This window comes from Acinonyx jubatus, chromosome E1 (genome assembly GCF_027475565.1).
Source record: "Acinonyx jubatus isolate Ajub_Pintada_27869175 chromosome E1, VMU_Ajub_asm_v1.0, whole genome shotgun sequence".
NCBI classification, from domain to species: Eukaryota; Metazoa; Chordata; class Mammalia; order Carnivora; family Felidae; genus Acinonyx; species Acinonyx jubatus.
The window spans coordinates 48,958,475-48,977,353 of NC_069397.1; the positions used below are offsets into that span (position 1 = coordinate 48,958,475).

The 18,879-nt window shown below is 40.1% G+C and overlaps 1 protein-coding gene across 7 annotated transcripts in view; it reads right to left on the reverse strand.

Annotated features, from left to right (window-relative positions):
* Window positions 1–18,879, reverse strand: part of ABCA9 (ATP binding cassette subfamily A member 9) — a 71,021-nt gene that overhangs the window by 31,251 nt on the left and 20,891 nt on the right. For all 7 annotated transcript variants that reach the window (XM_053212486.1, XM_053212482.1, XM_053212484.1 and 4 more), the window contains 12 exons: window positions 15,106–15,247; window positions 14,623–14,808; window positions 13,624–13,771; window positions 12,827–12,995; window positions 12,004–12,065; window positions 10,681–10,791; window positions 9,877–10,052; window positions 8,789–8,908; window positions 8,437–8,575; window positions 7,705–7,795; window positions 4,825–4,964; window positions 1,990–2,109 (listed from right to left, as the gene is read on the reverse strand). In XM_053212486.1, the coding sequence (XP_053068461.1) occupies window positions 1,990–2,109; window positions 4,825–4,964; window positions 7,705–7,795; window positions 8,437–8,575; window positions 8,789–8,908; window positions 9,877–10,052; window positions 10,681–10,791; window positions 12,004–12,065; window positions 12,827–12,995; window positions 13,624–13,771; window positions 14,623–14,808; window positions 15,106–15,247 (1,604 nt within the window). The remainder of the gene's footprint in view (window positions 1–1,989; window positions 2,110–4,824; window positions 4,965–7,704; window positions 7,796–8,436; window positions 8,576–8,788; window positions 8,909–9,876; window positions 10,053–10,680; window positions 10,792–12,003; window positions 12,066–12,826; window positions 12,996–13,623; window positions 13,772–14,622; window positions 14,809–15,105; window positions 15,248–18,879) is intronic.

Here is an 18,879-nt window from a genome sequence, read left to right on the forward strand (position 1 = left end):
CTGTATCTTTTCACCAAATGGTGTCAGAGTAGAAATCTTGGGCAAAGATGTGAATAACCTAATTCATGGCATTTCTAGAGCAACTTAAAAAAAATTTTTTTTAGATGTTTATTTACTTTTGAGAGAGAGAGAAAGAGACACAGAGTGTGAGTAAAGGGGGGGCAGAGAGAGAGAGAGGGGGACACAGAATCCGAAGCAGGCTTCAGGCTCTGAACTGTCAGCACAGAGCCCGACGTGGGGCTTGAACTCACGAACTGCGAGATCATACCCTGAGCCAAAGCCCCATGCTTAATTGACTGAGAGACCCAGGCACCCCTAGAGCAACTATTAAAGGAAACAAAGCAAAATAAGTAAGTCAGTAAATAAGGTATAATACAAGAAGAAAAACTAATGACATAATAAAAGAAATCTTGTATTTTATTAAAAAAATTCTTTTTGTAATCTTTATTTATTTTTGAGGGAGAGACAGAATGTGAGTGGGGGAGGAACAGAGAGAGAGGGAGACACAGAATCCAAAGCAGGCTCCAGGCTCTGAGCTGTCAGCACAAAGCCGGACATGGGGCTCAAACTCACAAACAGTGAGATCATGACCTAAGCTGAAGTCGGATGCTTAACCAACTGAGCTACCCAGGCACCCCTTGTATTTTCTTTTAAAAAAGCTTTCTGTCTACAGCTTTAAAGGGCTTCGTTCATTTTAAGGAAATCAATGAAAAGAAATCCATATTTAGCCTAGAAAAATCTACTCATTGCAAAAAGATAAGCTATTTAGTATTTCTGACTGAGGTGGAAAAGCTGGTATATATAGAACCCTCTCCAGTCACCGCCCCCCCCAGCCCCAAAAATACGAAATTGGTAGAGACAATACTTTTTTTAGTAGTCCTGATTGAAAATTAAAAACCAAAGTTACCTCTTTTGGAAGACAAGCCTAGAGCAACTGATCTACTCTAGACTTTTAGAAAGCAATAATCTATGTCTATTAAAAGTTAAGTATAACCATAAGTATATAACTTCAAAAGTGGATAAAAGGGAAAAAGAGGTGTTTTTTTAAGTTTATTTATTTATTTTGACAGAGAGAGAGTAGGGGGCAGAGAGACAGGGAGACAGAGAATCCCAAGTGGGTTCTGAGCTCATAGCAGAGCTCGAACACATGAACCGTGAGATCATGACCTGAGCTGAAGTCTAAAGTCAGATGTTTAACTGACTGAGCCACCCAGGCGTCCTGATTTTTTTTTTTTAAGTTTATTTATTTTGAGAGAGAGAGAGAAAGCATGCATGTGGGAGGAGAGAGAGCATGCATGTGGGAGGAGAGAGAGCATGCATGTGGGAGGAGAGGAGGGGCAGAGAGAGAGGGAGAGAGAGAGAATCCCAAGCAGGCTCCATGCTGTCAGCCTGGAGCCCATGCAGGGCTTGATCTCATAACCATGAGATCGTGACCTGAGCTGAAATCAAGAGTCTGAGGCTTCACCGACTGAGCCCCCCCAAGGATCCCCGAGAAAGAGGTGATTTTAAAAACCCGCTCAATCAATTAAAACATAGAAAATGAAACAAAATAAAAGAAGCTAGTAAAGAGTACGCCAAGTAGGATGACACATAAACCAGAAATAAGGAATTGCCTTAGATTAAGTAGAGACGACTTTCCAAGGAATGACAATTATTCTGACAGCAAACCTTTCAACAGCAACGATGGAACCTGAAGGCGTTGGAATAATATCCTCAAATTGATACGAGAAAAGTAACTGTCAACATGCTATACCCTTAGTAAGACATGTGGTACAAAATCAGCAACTCAAGAATGGGGGCCAGCATGGAGAGAAAAGGGAAGAAGGAGACAGAAGAGATACCTCTCTTCTCTGCTTTAAGTTTACCCAAGACCAGACTGAATCAGAGCAGCTCCAAAAGCATATAACCTCATCATTCAAAGTGTATTTTCAAGATAGGGTAGCCTACAGAAAGATAAAATTAAAGCTTCTTTTTGTTTTGCTTTTTTACCTGATTCACCAATAGCTGATTTCCCTTCTAATTTCAAGAATACCTCATTCAACGTTGTCATGGAAACACCATAATCCTCAATGCCCTGATTAGAGCATCTATCAAGATCCCTGTAAAGATCTAAAAGTAAGCACAAAAATACATCAAAAGAACATAATGTGAAATGAGATTGGTAATAGCTATATTCTTCAACAATAGAAAACGTGTGATAGGCCAACAGCATTCATAAGAAACAAAGCTATGGTACAGACATTCCCTTATTTCTAAAATAACCTAAACTACAATGTGTTTCTGAGTCTTGAGTATAAAATTGTAAACATCTGTGTTTCATTAGAAAACTACATATGCAGTGTTCTTCAAAAAAATCTTATGTTTTGTTTACTCTCTTTTTTAAAAAATTAATTCTGTTTGATTATGGGGAGTTTAATAAATGGACTGAATGCTTGTGTCCCTCCCACAGATCCATATGGTGAAACCCTACCTTCCAGTGTGATGGTATTAGGAGGTGTATAATCATAAATGAGATTAGTGCCTTTGAAAGAGTCACAAGAAAGCTGGCTTCCCCTCCCTGCTCCCTGCCATGTGGGAATACAAGGTGAAGTCAGTACTTTGCAACGCCCAAGAGGTATCTCATTGAACCCAACTGTACTGGAACCCAAATCTGACACCTCCCAGCCTACAGAGCTCTGAAAAATAAGTGTCTGTTGTTTGTAAGCCACCCAGTCTATGGTATGTGTTACAACAGCCTGAACTAAGGCAGGAAGTGTTCAGTCTTAAAACCCCATTAATTCAGGAATATTATCCCCAAAGCTGAGAGAAGAATGCTGTTAGGAATAACTGGTAGGCAGTTTAATAACACATGCAAAAGAACTAATGTTTATAGAGATAATTAGGTGCTATGCAATCATCCTTAGTTTAAAAATATATATAAATTAAAGGGAAAACAATGTATATAACTTTGCATTCACTCTCTCTCTCTTATCCAGTGTCTGACCATGACATGAAGATTACACAGAGTTCTCAAAGAAGGTAGGTCTTTTTAGGGATTTTGAAGGTTATTTTTTTTTTTTAAAGATACTGGAAATAATTTTTGGGTAGTTCAGGAAGGTTGGAAGTGGAATAAAAGATAATTCAAATATTGGGAGAAATGAAAGGTTTCTATCTTAACGGTGTGTTAGATAAATAAAAAATACAGATGTAGTCATGATTTCCAATGAGTTCTAAGGGTTGGTTCTTTTTCAGCCTTTTTCTAAATTGTGCACCCCTCCTTTGAAATGCATTTAAAACATAATCATGGAATGCTTGGGTTCGTGGGTTTCATAAAGATTTCTGTTTTCACAAGCATACGTGTATCCAAGACGTGGTGCATGCGTCCAAGAGTACAGTTACTTCACTGATTCTAAGATAAATACATTTCATCTTTTCTCAACATATTTGAAATGAGCATGCATCAGGAAATGCTGGCGTGTCATTTTATTTATTTATTTAAATTTATTCTCAGGTTAACTAACATACAGTGTAGTCTTGGCTTCAGGACTGGATTCCCATGATTCGTCACTTACATATATAACACCAACTGCTCATCCCAACAAGTGCCCTCCTCAATGCCCATCTCCCGTATACGCCATCCCTCCACCCCCTACCGCCATCAACCCTCAGGTTGTTCTCTGTATTTAAGGGTCTCTTATGGTTTGCCTCCTTCTCTGTTTTCATCTTATTTTTCCTTCCCTTCCCCTATGGTCATCTGTGGCAGCATTGTTTCCTTCCGTGTCTTTCTGGGTAGCACCTCCTACAGCTGAAGCTGTCTTAGATGCTGTGAACTTAGATGCTGTTCCATGTCAGGTGTTTTTCCAGGTGCTGTGTTTATATTTAATATTTTAATAATCGATTTAAGTATATTAATCATTTAATCCTCATAACTGAGGAACTACAAAGCTCATACTATCGCTATCCCCTTTTTACAAATAAGGAAACTGAGGTACAGAAGAGTGATATAACCTGTCCAGGATAACAGAGCTAGGAACAGCCTTGCTGCGATTTGAATCTCCCCAGTCTGGCTCTACAATTCCAGCTTTCAACCACTGCACTCCACCGTCTGATGCTATATTTCTATATTAGCCATGATTATTAATGCAGGCGTATCGATTCAAGCAGGTAGCAATGGAGCCAGTATCCTCCATTAAAAGTTGGCAAATTCCTTGAAGCCCAAGTACACACATATTCATGGTTACACTTCAAAAAAAAAAATGCAATCTACCTCAAAACTCTTGGCAAATGAAAGCATATTGGGAGACCAGGTAGAAAAGTGGGAACAGCAATGAGCTTCCGGGCTTTTGTACTTGCCTCAAAGTGGTGAATTTAGAATGTTTGGCAACACACAGGTGGATCGTCATTGCTATTCAGTTACTGAGATTACAACATTATGTCACGATGTTGATCATAAAACCATCTATCTGCATTTGGCATGCTATTCCTTTAGTCCCCGTTCAGTACTCTGCCCTCTTTTCACAGACCTCTCTTTGTCCAGACCACACTCTCTCATTCATTCCTGAAACAAATGTCCTGAATATTCCTAATTTTACCTTGATGTTCTCCTGCACCCCTTAACTGCACATATTTCCACTTGAAACATTGAGTATCTTTGGGCTCAGTTTACTCGTAAGTATTCTGGGGATACCGGGGCTAATATTAGCAGGGACTTTGGGGGATATTAAATGATTAATGCACAGTTCCATGCACTTAGCAAGCATAAAGATGTCAGCCATCATTCTTAACGCCGCTGTTATTGTTAGTAGCATCATTAAAAACCATTCCGTGGTGTCTACGTTCTGTTACCTGGAAATTTGTTTGTCCTTTCCAAGGGCAAAATATATACGAGCTTTTCTTCACTCTGCGCTGTTAATTTGGCCTCAGGGATGTGCTGCTTAACAAGTGATGTTATCCTGTCCGGATCGCACATTTCATTCAGGTGCAAACTGACGTTTAAAAAGAGTGTGTCAAAGCCATTTTTACCCACCACCATCTCTACAAACAATTGTGGTATGTTTGTCACTTCCTTAATATTTACGAGACAAAAATATACACGTAGCTAGGATCATGGAATAAGCAAGACTTAAAAATATGTAGTCCAGACAGAGTCCACAATGATATAGTCCAAACCGTATAATCTAGAGGCACTGGTGTAGGGATAATAACTCAAGGGTTATTCTCTGGAGGCAAGAGATGTATCAGCTAGATGTTGGCGGGGGTGAAGTGGAAGAAATGCCCGATTTGGTCTCCATCTATCCACAAGCTCAGTTTTGAACTTTCCCATTGCAATAAAAGGGTTTTGCAAAAACCACGAACATGGTGAAAACAAAGACAGAGGGGGTATGGTACAGTCATTAAGAACATGGTCCTATGTCCCACTGATATACATTCCAGAACTCAGGCTTAATGTCTTCCAGCATCGAGTTTCCCAATTTCCATCAAAATTCCATTCAGTTTTCCAATAGTCAGTTCTCAAAGAATCTCGAAAGACCGAATAAAATAAAGCATGCGTGTGATCATATCAAACCTTGCACCAAGTAAACCCTCAATAGATGTTATCTAATTTTTTTTTTTTTTTTTTTTGGTCCAAAACTTACTCAAGTCAAAGGTGATCTGCCTTTGTGGTGAGAACATATAAAGTTCTTCATGAATCATTGGGTTTTACACATTAAAAAAATTTTTTTAATGTTTTATTTATTTTTGAGAGAGAGAGAGAGAGAGAGAGAGAGAGAGAAACAGTGCAAGCGAGGGAGGGCCAGAGAGAGACACAGAATCCGAAGCAGGCTCCAGGCTCTGAGCTGTCAGCACAGAACCCGACATGGGGCTCGAACCCATGAACCTTGAGATCATGACCCGAGCTGAAGTCAGATGCTTATGGGACTAAGCCACCCAGGCGCCCCATCATTGGATTTTAGAAACACCATTTTTAGTCACACCCATTGAAATTTCCTGAGGCTATCGAATGGTGAGGGCATCACAGTTGACTTTGATGACATAAACCTGAAAAATCCATTTTAATTAAAACTATTCTGTGTTTATAAGGCCCTTATGTGATATGCTATCCAGGATCCCAAACAGAAAGAATACAGTACATTCCCTAGAGGAGTTAGGAGCATAACAGTAATATAAAGCACCAAATTATAGAAGAAGTGAGTGAGGGAAGTTGAGCTAAGTCAGTTAAGCACTTGGCACCTTGTCAAGTATTCATTCATTCAATATTTTTAGTCTTAATTGCAATGTGGGTATTATTACCACTATTACATCAATGAAATTACTGAGGATCAAAGAAGTTAAATAAATTGTCTAAGGCAACAATTCAAAATAATGTTTTCAGGGTTCCAGAAAAGAGAATACTTATTAAGGAGAAAATATTCAGAAAAGACCTTCAAGATTGAGGGGCACCTGGGTGGCTCACTCAGTTAAGCATCCAACTCCATTTGGGCTTAGGTCATGATCTCGTAGTTCATGAGCTCAGGCCCTGCATCGGGCTCCTTACGCTGACAGTGCAGAGCCTGCTTGGGATTCTTTCTCTCCCTCGCTCCGCTCCTCCTGTAAGTGCTCTCTCTCTCTCTCTAAGTAAATAAATAAAAGAATGGATAAGACGTGAACTTGGTTAAAATGGGTCGCAGGAGGACATGTCAAACAGACATCCCACTTTAAGCGGAGAGAAGACAACAAAACCATGGAACATACTTAGAAAACAGCGAGTGATTCATTTTATTTTATTTTTTTTAAGTAGGCTTCATGCCCAGCACGGAGCCCAATGCGGGGCTTGAACTCACAACCTCGAGATCAAGACTTGAGCTGAGATCAAGAGTTGGGCACTGAACTGACTGAGCCATCCAGGTGCCCCACAAGTGGTTCATTTTAGTTGGAAAGTATTGATTCCGTTGGATCATACTAAGCAATCATGATGGAATGATAGATTTGAACAGGTTAAACACTCAGACTAAATAATGGAGGGAATTTAACCACATTTAACCACTGAGGATGAAGTGATTTAAATTATGCTTTAAGAAATATTAATATTTTTAGTGGGAAGTATAGGAAGAGATTCACGCCACACCTAGAATCTTGGTCCAAAGATTCTGCCACTTATAAATGATGTGAGGCTGGGCAGGTTATTAAAACTCTCTGACATGTCAGAGGCTAATAATACCATCTTCTTACAGTTATCTGAGGGATTAAATATGATTATATGAATATTCCATACATAAATTATCGTAGCAAGAATGCAGAATACGGCCAACATGGAATAAGTGATAGACATTACTAAATAAGCATACTAATTATTATCAGGAAGAGAAGGAGATAGAAATGAATGAGGGGGAAGATGAAGTCAAGGAGAACAAAGAGGAGACTACTGAGATTGTCACAGTGAACAAAAGTAAGCATTGGAAAAATGATCAGGAAGGCCTGGAATGTCACTAAATTTCTCTTTGCAAGTGATATGTTGTGAAAACACTTTCCAAAAATTTTGTTTAAACTTAGCTCACTCATCCTTATATCCGTGCCTACGATCCTACCTGTTGCTTCATTCTTGCTAAGAAAGGTCAGTTGTGGGGTCATTCTAACACGGCTCTCTTGAAAAGGTCTTCATAATTTTGTAGCCTTTTCTAACCTACCGATACTGAGATCTCCTGTCCCCGACACGTTCCAACATGTCCCCAACAACACAGGCTGTACCTTAAATGGTAGCCGATGCCCCATTTTTTCTTCAGGAACAGGGAAGAGCCTGCACACTTCAGCCTCCCATTGGATATAAATACCTTCCTATCTAAGCGGAAAATAAAAACAAGAAATTGCATTACAAGGTAATTCTCTCATTGTTTATCAAAGAACAGATCCATCCATAAATAGTGTATTTTAGGAGCATGATCCACTCAGATACTTGCATTCTAATTCTAGTCATATGTAAGCCAGTTTCTTCATCCTCCAGTAACTAAAATGATACATTAGTTTATTCTCTAATCTCTCTAGAAAAGTTATCACACGATGAGAGGCTCTGTTTCAAGCCACCTGACATTCCTACTGAATAAAACAGAAGATATTTTTAAGAGCATGCTACATATTTACAACCGATGAGTTATTTTGCAACAGGATCAGAATCCATCTATGGGACAAGGTGCATGGAGATGTAGATGCTCAGAAGGGTGACAGCAAGTCTTCTGTCTTGGTTCATGACAGTCACACGCAAGGCAGTTGTGTTGGAATTTATCTACACGTACTGTGCACATCCTCCCTAATTTCTCACTAAGATACATGAAAGAAAACCAAGAACCACCATGAAATGACATGAATGGAACTTGAGGGCATTAGGCTAAGTGAAGTAAGTCAGAGACAGAAAAAGAAAAATACCATATGATCTCACTTATATGGGGAATCTAAAAAAAAAAAAAAAAAAAAAAAAAGAATTACCAGCCAGGATGTCAGCCTCATCCATAAACTGGGTACTGAAGAGAATGACTCTATCAGATTTCCTCTCTTTTAGAAGGTTCCATACGCGGTGCCTTGACAAAGGATCTGATCCGGCAGTTGGCTCGTCCAATAGTAAAACCTGCACCATAGAGAAATGTAAATCATTTTCCCCTTTCAGGCAACATTTTTTAAAAAAGAATAGACGTGTAAATGTATTTGGGAGAAATACCTTAGTCCGTAATTTTCCATTTGAACAGTTCGCTTGCATTTACCATTTGCAAATTCAGTCCAATTGAATACAATAGTTCCAGACTCCTCAATCTCATTCACCAGTAGTTTTGGCCCCACTTACCTGAGGGTTTCCTAAAATGGCAATCCCAAAAGTTAGTTTCCTTTTTTGTCCACCACTTAAATTTTGAGCAAGAATGTCTTGAATGTTTTCCATCTCCAAGTCCCTTAAAACTTGTTGTACCTAATGAGAGAGAAAGAAAGAAAGAAAGAAAGAAAGAAAGAAAGAAGAGTAAGAAAGAAGGAAGGAAGGAAGGAAAGAAAGAAAGAAAGAGAAGGAAGGAAGGAAGGAAGGAAGGAAGGAAGGAAGGAAGGAAAGAAAGAAAGAAAGAAAGAAAGATAAGGAAAGAAAGAAAGAAAGAAAAAGAGGGAAGGAAAGAAAGAAAGAAGAAAGAAAGAAAGAAAGAAAGAAAGAAAGAAAGAAAGAGAAGGAAGGAAGGAAGGAAGGAAGGAAGGAAAGAAAGAAAGAAAGAAAGAAAGAAAGATAAGGAAAGAAAGAAAGAAAAAGAAGGAAGGAAAGAAAGAAAGAAGAAAGAAAGAAAAGAAAGAAAGAAAGAAAGAAAGAGAAGGAAGGAAGGAAAGAAAGAAAAGAAAGAGAAAGAAAGATAGAAGGAAAGAAAGAAGGAAGGAAGGAAAGAATGAAAGAAAGAAAGAGAAAAAGAAAGAAGGAAAGAAAAAAAGGATGTTTAGTTTAAAACCCAACATTTTGTTTTAAAAACACTATTGGGGTGCCTGGGTGGCTCAGTTGGTTAAGTGTCTGTCTTCAGCTCAGGTCATGATCTCGCGGTTCTGAGCCCAAGCCCCACGTCAGGCTCAGTGCTGACAGTTCGGAGCCTGGAGCCTGCTTCGGATTCTGTGTCTCCCTCTCTCTCTCCCTGACCCCTGCTCGTGTTCTCTCTCTCTCTCTCTCTCTCTCTCTCTCTCTCTCTCTCTCTCCCTCTCTCAAAAATAAATAAAAATTAAAACAAAACAGCAGCAAAAAAAAAAAAAAACCCAAAACAAAAAAACACCACTATCGTTTTGCTGTTCGTTGCTAAGGGCCTTTTGCCGTTTACATGATGAACTGTGTAGAAATAGCACGTATACATCTAGAGTTTTCTAGATAAACAATTTCATGTTCATGGCTGTGTGATATCGAATATGTCCCTCTACCTCTTGTTCCACTTCATGTGGTTGAATCCCTTTTATTTTGGCAAAAAGCCTGAGATTTTCTCTCACGGTGAGGAAGCCAAATTGTACGTTGGTTTGTGGACAGACTCCAGTGAGCTTGCTGATGGTTTCCGAGTCCACCATTTCCGAAAGGCTGTGATTATAGATGGTGACTGAACCTAGAAGTAGAAAGGTTGATGGTTAGCGTGAGGATAACACTTGACGGTTAGCATCAGGACAACACGTTCATTTAAGATATTTTAAAGTGAAAAACAAGTGGAAAACAATCACTAGAATCTTCTATTTATTTTTGGGGGGTGGGGGTGGAGGGAGAAAGAATCTGAAGCCGTCTCCACGCTCAGCACAGAGCCTGATGACATCATGGGGCTCCATGTCATGGCTCCGGGATCATGACCTGAGCCGAAATCAAGAGTCGGATGCTTAACTGACGGAGCCACCCAGGCGCCCCTCACTAGAGTCTTATATGCAGATTTCCCTATAAGGACTACCCTGTTGACTAAAAATGTAATGCTCAAGATTCACTTGAACCAGTCGGAATGCCAATTAGTAAATATAAAGCTTTTCATCTTGAAATATTTACACCACAAAGATTTTCCTAATAAATAGGGCATACATTTATTAAAAGAATAATTTGAAAAAACCTGTAAAACTTTTCTCTTAAGTACCCGAGTGTGACTAGTAGTTAATGAAACTACGAACTATTGAAATGAACCAGCAAAACGAATTAGCTAATGAAATGCACAGTTCATTCGTTTGCCCACGTTCTTGCCCATAATTGTGTCTCACCTGACGTTGGGGACGACAGTCCACTGAGCATATTCAACAGGGTCGTTTTCCCAGCTCCACTGTGACCGAGGAGGGCAGTGATCTGGCCTTCGTATATGTCAAATACCAGACCTGGCATTATTACAAAAAAAAAAAAAAAAAAATCCCACTCAGAGCTACATATTAACCTTACGTTCTCCAAAATTTTTATAATTTCTTATAGCATGTGCATATTTGGCTAGCAGTATTCAAAATAAAATTCATCCCCAAATTCTTCCCTTTAAAATGGCATCTCCTGGGGCACCTGGGTGGCTCAGTCGGTTAAGCATCTGACTTCAGCTCAGGTCATGGTCTCGTGGTTTATGAGTTTGAGCCCCACGTCGGGCTCTGTGCTGACAGCTCAGAGCCTGGAGCCTGCTTTGGATTCTGTGTCTCCCTCTTTCCCTGCCCCTCCCCAGCTCGTGCTCTCTCTGTCTCTATCTCAAAAAATAAATAAGAAACAATAAAAATAAAATAAAATGCTATCTCCTATGATACACATTTTACAGCTGTAGCATTGTCATGGTGTATTATTACGTGATAAATGATTTTTTGGAGAAGAGCACTTTTCTCATTAAAAATGGGCTGACAATAAAGATCATTTAGGGGTGCCTGGATGGCTCAGTTGGTTAAGCGGCTGACTCTTGACTTTGGCTCAGGTCATCATCTCATGGTCATGGGTTCAAGCCCCACATCAGGCTCTGTGCTTATAGTGCAGAGCCTGCTTCAGATCCTCTGTCTCCCTCTTTCTGCCCCTCCCCTACTCGGACTCTGTCTCTCTCAAAAATAAATGTTCAAAAAATTGAAAAAAAATAAAGATCATATACTAGGACTAGGGAGGGGATGAGTTGAAAGTAAAGCGTATCATGACATAGTCATACATCTTTCAAACCCCTAAGGTATCTATGGCACACCTTGACTTTCTAAAACTGTTATATATTTTTTTAAATGTTTATTGACTTATTTTGGAGAGACAGAGACAGGGTACAAGCAGGGGAGGGGCAGAAAGAGAGGGGGAGACCTAGAATCCGAAGCAGGCTCCAGGCTCTGAGCTGTCAGCACAGAGCCCGACGCGGGGCTCGAACTCACAAACCGCAAGATCATGACCTGAGTCCGACGCTTCACTGACCGAGCCACCCAGGCGCCCCTCAAATTGTTATACGGTTTTTAACTTGCTTGGAAGGAAACATGATGTGTTCAAATGGAGGAGGGTAGTGGTATTTGGGACCCCCACGAAGACAATGCAACAGTGAGGCATGGTCACCAGATCAAACAGCCTTGTCAAATATGAAGTTAGTGTCTTACCTTTCAAGGCCTCTACTTTTTCGTGGTTTCCTTTTCTATATTCTTTTTTAAGATTTCTTATTCTGGAAAAAAGAGGAGAATGTCTTAAGGACATTGTAGAAGTAGATAGAGGATTGAGAAATCAAGTCTTTGGGGCTGTGAGAAAATCTGGGGGCTCTTTCCCTCACGCAGGCCCAGGTGGCCGGAAAGGATTTACTGAGGAGACACCAGCAAATGGCACGGTGAGCAAATTTGGGGCAGAGACCCGGGGAATTGAGGGATTTCTAGTTGTCTGGAAATACAGCAAGCAGCATTGAATAAAACACGGGCATCATCTCAGAAGGGAGGACGTTCATGCTGTGGATACCCTAACTTGGGTTTTCTTCCCATGTCTCTGGATGCCTGACTCCCCTTTTCTGCATCATCTGCCCCTTCCTTTTCATCTTATTAATCAGGAAGCAAGGAGGGGAGACACCAAGTGTGTCAGAGAAAAAGGAGATAAGCATAACAAGGGACACGATGACAGTGTCTGTTATAAGGCGAGGAAGCACAGAAAGAGAACAGCACAACGAAGAGAAAAAAAAAAGCAAAAAGAAAAAATGGAAACATGAAGGTTATTTATTCACTGATATTTGTCGTTCTGCATAAGATAGCAGTAAATGTAAATGGTGACAACGTTGCTTTTGACAAGGAGTGTGGCCTTTTGTAAGTACAGCAGCCCGGATGCATGCATGGTGGACCCAAAGAGGCCCCTGGGAAAATCCGTCACATCTGTGTTTTTCCTCCTAGGTCTCTGTTCCCTGACCTGTTTTCCATGTGCACTTTCACGCAATGTGTTTATTACCTGATGGCTTCTTTTCCATGGAATTCTGGAGACACTGGCTCAAACGAGTCATTAGGTGAAGAGTCTGAATCTGTTTCGTTCTCAAGGGCCACATGATCAGCCCTCTGGTGTAGAAACCAAAAAGAGGATTTCAGGAAAAACCAAGGAGAACGTCGATGTCCGTATTCACCTGCGCGAACAGGAGGCAATTGCATATCGGATCAGTCACCGCTTTAAGGATGAGTTGCCGTGGGACAGCTTATCAAGGCCGCTGCTTTGGGAAGCAGTTAGACACCCTTAAACCCAGTATCAAGCACTAGCTTTTCCATCTTGCTCTGATACAAGCACTAAGAGTATAATTATCCTTAATTTCTTATAAGCGTCTCTTTTTATTTTTATTTTGTTTTTATTTGAGAGAGAGAGCGAGCGAACGCATGAGTAGGGCAGAGGCGCAGGGGGAGAGAGAAAATTGAGGTAATTTTAAACAGGCTCCATGCTGAGCACAGAGCCCCACATAGAGATCGATCTCGCAAACTAGGAGATCATGACCTGAGCTGAAATCAGGAGTCGGAGGCTTAACCGACTGAGCCACCCAGGCATCCCACGAATCTCTCTTTTTAGAAAAAAAATCTAAAGCGTTGTGGTAGAACAAGATCTTAGAAAGCAATTCTCTAAACAAAGCGCAGAAGACCTCTGGGCTCATTTTAGAAATTTTGAAAGCGATGCTGGATAACTGGTATCCGACATATGGTAGAGAGATATTTTAAAGAAACGCACTGAGTGAAATTGCATTGAATTACAATTATGTTACTACTTACTGGGCAAAATTTTGTCAAAATACAATGTCAAGGCCAAATAGAGAAGAGCATCAAAAAGCAGCATGAATAGAGTCGCTATTATTAGGTACGGGTTGTCTGAAGAATCCAAATGGACGTTAGAATTCACGTCATAGTCCAAATGTATTAGCTGGAAGAAAGATACACCCATTGAATTTTAAAAGGGGAAATAGAGTAGTATTAAGAGTTATTTTTGTCTTGTTTCTGCTAAACACTGGGATTGAAAAGATAAACATAGTTCCTGTCTTTACAGAGCTCTAATCTATTGGAAGACATAGCAATGAAACCATCTAACTAAAAAGCGATTTGGGAAGTCAGTGGAAGGAGGTATTAAAGGCTTAGAGATCCATGGGCAGAAGTAGGCAAGTCCTCTGAGAAGTAAAAACTCAAAGGAGAGGCTGGCTGCCTACAGACTTCCTTCAGGTGTAGGATGTGGACAAAGGAGGCGTTCTAGACAGGGGACACCGTCTGAAAATAGAAAACACGGAGGAGCGAAAAGCACTTCAGTAGTTGGGCAGAAGACAGAAGAACATTTTTCTTATTATCGTGAGATACACGTAGCATTTTACGGTTATGATGTCACACCTGGAATCAGATTTGCTGAGAAGAGGTTCAGTTTCGTATACATCAGGCCAATTAGAAATAAAAATTTATTTCTACTGAATTCCTGGTTGTCAAATACTTGCGATAACATTAAAGGTCATGTCTCCTGAGCATTAAGTCAGTTAAATGTTCGCTGGGACAGCCCATGAAAAGTACAAGCTGGACCACATCCACAATACAGAATCAGTCTATATTTAGCGACTTAAAACCAAGCCACTTATGCTGAGAGAGAAAAATAAAACCTGTCCCATTTCTTAGATGTATCTGGAAGTGGGTGGAAATTTTGATGCTTAGAACACGTAGCATGAATTCCTCAGAGAGAATTGTTTTAATGTTTGTAAAAAACAAAAAAAATGAAATAGCTACATTAACTCTTACCTGGGCCATCCCAACAGTGAAAGCGAAAGGGCTAAGAAGACATAAGGTCCATTCCAAAAATGCAGGAAGATCTCTGTACAATGCAGTGAATCCCAGACTCCCCCAAAAGACAGTGAGGAGAAAGACAACCAAACCCGTAAGGAAAGGTTTCTTTATCAACACGCTCATCAGGAAAGCTAAAGTTATCTGAGAGGAGAGAAAAAGTTCAGGTAGTATGTAATTCTCTGAGAATCATCACCAGCATAATAAAAAAAAATTCATAATACAAAAGTATGTGATATCCATTCCTCCTCCCCGCCTCCCCCCGCCTCCCCAGACACTGTCCCATGCAAAGATTCAAATACCGTGAACAGAAACAAGTGTGATCAGAATCAGAGGGAAATGACTCTCTCAAAGAGAAGGAGAGGGGGGGAGAGAGAGAGAGAGAGAGAAAGAGAGAGAGAGAGGGAGGGAGGGAGAGAGAGATTAAATTCACCAACTCACCAAAGACAGGCCATAGAGGAGAAAGAGAGTGAAGATCACCACGAAGCCAGTTTGGACGACGACTTGGGCGGATGTTACAATAAGAGCCATCAAAGTGGCCACGATAAAGTTGAAGCCACCATACATCAACCCCCAGCAGAGCCTAGCACAGAAACTAAGCATCAGTTCAGAGGGCTGGTACTTTATCACTTTATTTATTCACGTACTCTGCAGATGATTTGGGAAGCTTACCATAAATCAAGAGTTAAGGGAATACAACAGCTAGTAGAGTAGAAAACTTCTCTGTCCCCAAAGGTCATAGGCGACCGGGGAAGGTAGACAATGAACAAGTAAACAGGTAAAATGGGTAGCTAATTGCAAAAGAAGAAAGAGACAGACTGGGTGATATAATGAGGTTAATTGGGAGACGTTTTCTGGGAAGACATCCATGATGATGTATAGTTTCTGGACTTCTTTCAGTAAAATATAAAGCCCGTGGACAAAAAAGCAGGTGATGAAGTGGGTTTCAGCAAACTTTTCCCCTGAAGAGCCAGGTAGTAAATCTCTTAGGCTTTTCAGACCATACAGTCTCTTAGAGCTACTCAGGTCTGCTTTTGCAGGACCGAAACAGCACGGACAACGTGCAGACAATGTGTAGACGTTGACATCTGAATTTCATAGAAACTTTTGTGTACCATAAAATATTTTTGTTCTTTTGATTTTTTAAGGCATTTTCGTAGAAGCCATTCCTAGCTTGCAGACGGTACATAAAGGGGCCATGGTTTGTTAACTCTTGATATCGATGACTAGATATAGAATAGATATAGATACAGATAGTCACACACACATAGGACATAGATAGATGCAGAAACATAGAGGGATATGAAAATACATTTTTCTTGCTCTCAACGGCAAAGTAACAGGAAGAAAATTCTTTATAGGGGGAGAGAATCAGCTTTCTAATCATACAGATGTGGGCTCAGGGTTTCTCTGTTACCTCTGTTCATTGTATCTTTATGATCCTGAGAGGTAGCTCTTTATTTTTTTTAATTTTTTTTTCAACGTTTATTTATTTTTTGGGACAGAGAGAGACAGAGCATGAACAGGGGAGGGGCAGAGAGAGAGGGAGACACAGAATCGGAAACAGGCTCCGAGCCGTCAGCCCAGAGCCTGACGCAGGGCTCGAACTCACGGACCGTGAGATCGTGACCTGGCTGAAGTCGGACGCTTAACCGATTGCGCCACCCAGGCGCCCCGAGAGGTAGCTATTTAATCTTGCTTAACTTCCTCACTGTCTGTTGAAAAATAATAACAGAATTAAGGGAAGTGTTGCACGTTATGTGGTTAATGTGGTAACTGGTTCATAACGAGTCCACAATGACCACTTGGTTTTCTTCAAAGTTTAAAATGCCATCATGTTTTTGAGAAGTCTTGCCTAATTGTAATGATTCCCTTTGCTCAATCACTCTATTTATCTGAAATTCTTCATCTCTCCATGTCCTACAAACTTCTAAATATCATTTGTGTGTGGTATTAATAGAATGTCACAGCCTTTTCCTATGGGGGAAAAGTCCTGATTTTTTTTTACCCCCTTCCTAATTGGATTTATTTGGTTTCTCTCTTCTTTTTAGCATATTGTTTGCTTTTCTCTGTCTGTAGATTTCTATTTTTTTAAAAATTTTTAATGTGTATTTATTTTTGAAAGAGAGAGACAGAGGATGAGTGGGGGAGGGGCAGAGAGAGAGAGAGAGAGAGAGAGAGAGAGAGAGAGACATAGGATCTGAAACAGGCTCCAAGGTCTGAGCTGTCAGCACAGAGCCTGACGTAGGGCTCGAACTCACGGACCACGAGATCATGACCCAAGCCGAAGTCGTATGCTTAACCCACTGAGACTCCCAGGCGCCCCTTCTATTCTTTTAAAAACACAGTGAGCAAAGTTTCCTTCAGTATTGAGTTACACAATTTTCATACAAAAAGAGAGACACCAGACAAAACTCCCATTCTAGACCAAACCAGCAATCCATTTTCTCCACTTCTGTACTCACTTAAACATTTCTGGAGGAAATAAATAAATAGAATTGGTATCAATTGGCAGCATTAAAACATGGGGTCTTCAGTTAAGAAATGGGCAGAAGACATGAATAGACACTTTTCCAGAGAACAGACACATGAAAAGACGCTCAACATCACTCATCCCCAGGAAGGTACAAGTCAACACCACGATGAGATACCACCTGACACTGGGCAGAGTGGCTAAAATTAACAACACAAGAAACAACGGGTTTTGGTGTGGATCTGGAGAAAGGGGAACACTTTTGCACCGTTGGTGGGAATGCACTCTGCAACACAGTACGGGAGTTCCTCAAAAAATTGAAAATAGAACTAATCCACAACCCAGCAATTGCACGACTCGGTAGTTATCCAAAGGATACAAAAATGCTGATTTGAAGGGGCACGTACTTGTAAAAGCATTATCAACAATAGCCAAATTACGGAAAGAGCCCAAATGTCCATCGACTGATGAATGGATAAAGAAGATGTGGTGTGTGTGTGTGTGTGTATATATATATATATATATATGAATATACATATATAGGAATATTACTCAGTGGTCAAAAAGAATGAAATTTTGCCATTTGCAACAACATGGATGGAACTAGATTGTATTATGCAAAGCGAAATAAGTCAGTCAGAGAAAGACAAATATCATATGATTTTACCCATATGTAGACTTTGAGAAACAAAACAGATGAACATAGGGGAAGGTAAGGAAACATAAAATAAGATAAAAGGAGAGAGGGAGGTGAATCATAACAGACTTGTAAATACAGAGAACAAACTGAGGGTTGCTGGAGGGGTGTTGGGTCGGGGGATGGGCAAAATGGGTGATGGGAATTCAGGAGGACACTTGGGATGAGCCCTGGGTGTTATGTGTAAGGGATGAATCACTGAATTCTACTCTGGAAAGCAATGCTATACTATATGTTAACTAACTTGAATTTAAATAAAAAAAAGAAATCTTTCCATTTGCAATGATGCGGATAGAGCTAGAATGTAATATGCTAAGCAAAATAAGTCAATCAGAGAAAGACAAATACCATATGATTTCACTCATGTGCGGAATATAAGACACAAAACAGATGAACATATGGGAAAGAGGGGAAAAGAGGGAAGGAAACAAACCACAAGAGACTCTTAACAATAGAGAACAAACTAAGGGTTGACAGAGGGAGGTGGGTGGGGGATGGGCTAGATGGGAGATGGGCATTAAGTAGGGCACTTGTTGGATGAGCCCTGGGGGTTACACGTAAGTGATGAATCACTGAATTCCACTCCTGAAACTCATATTGCACATACAATATTGCATATTTATGTTAACTAAAATTTAAATTAAAAAAAAAGAAAAAATATGCGGGATTTTCTTACTCAACTGAATAGTGCCTAACATTCTTTTAAAGACTACATGGCATATGTCTAGATCTATTCTGTATATTCTACAAATCTTGTTTACTATTGAGAATAACATCAGTGTGCAAAAAAAGCAAATTCAAACCATGACTTTTTTCAGTCCAGAACTCATGCTTTTACTATTCTGTATCTCAAATACACCCCTTGGCTAAACTCGTTAAAAATTTGTTGTTGTTAACTGGGGATTCACTCCTTGGTTTCTTCACTTACATCTACTGCCCTCTCAGACTGTGATCCTTCCCAAATTTCTATCGAGTGCCACCTAATATTCAGTTGACTTTTTGTTAAGCTCAATGCAAAGCACTTCAAATACATTCTCTTCTGTAA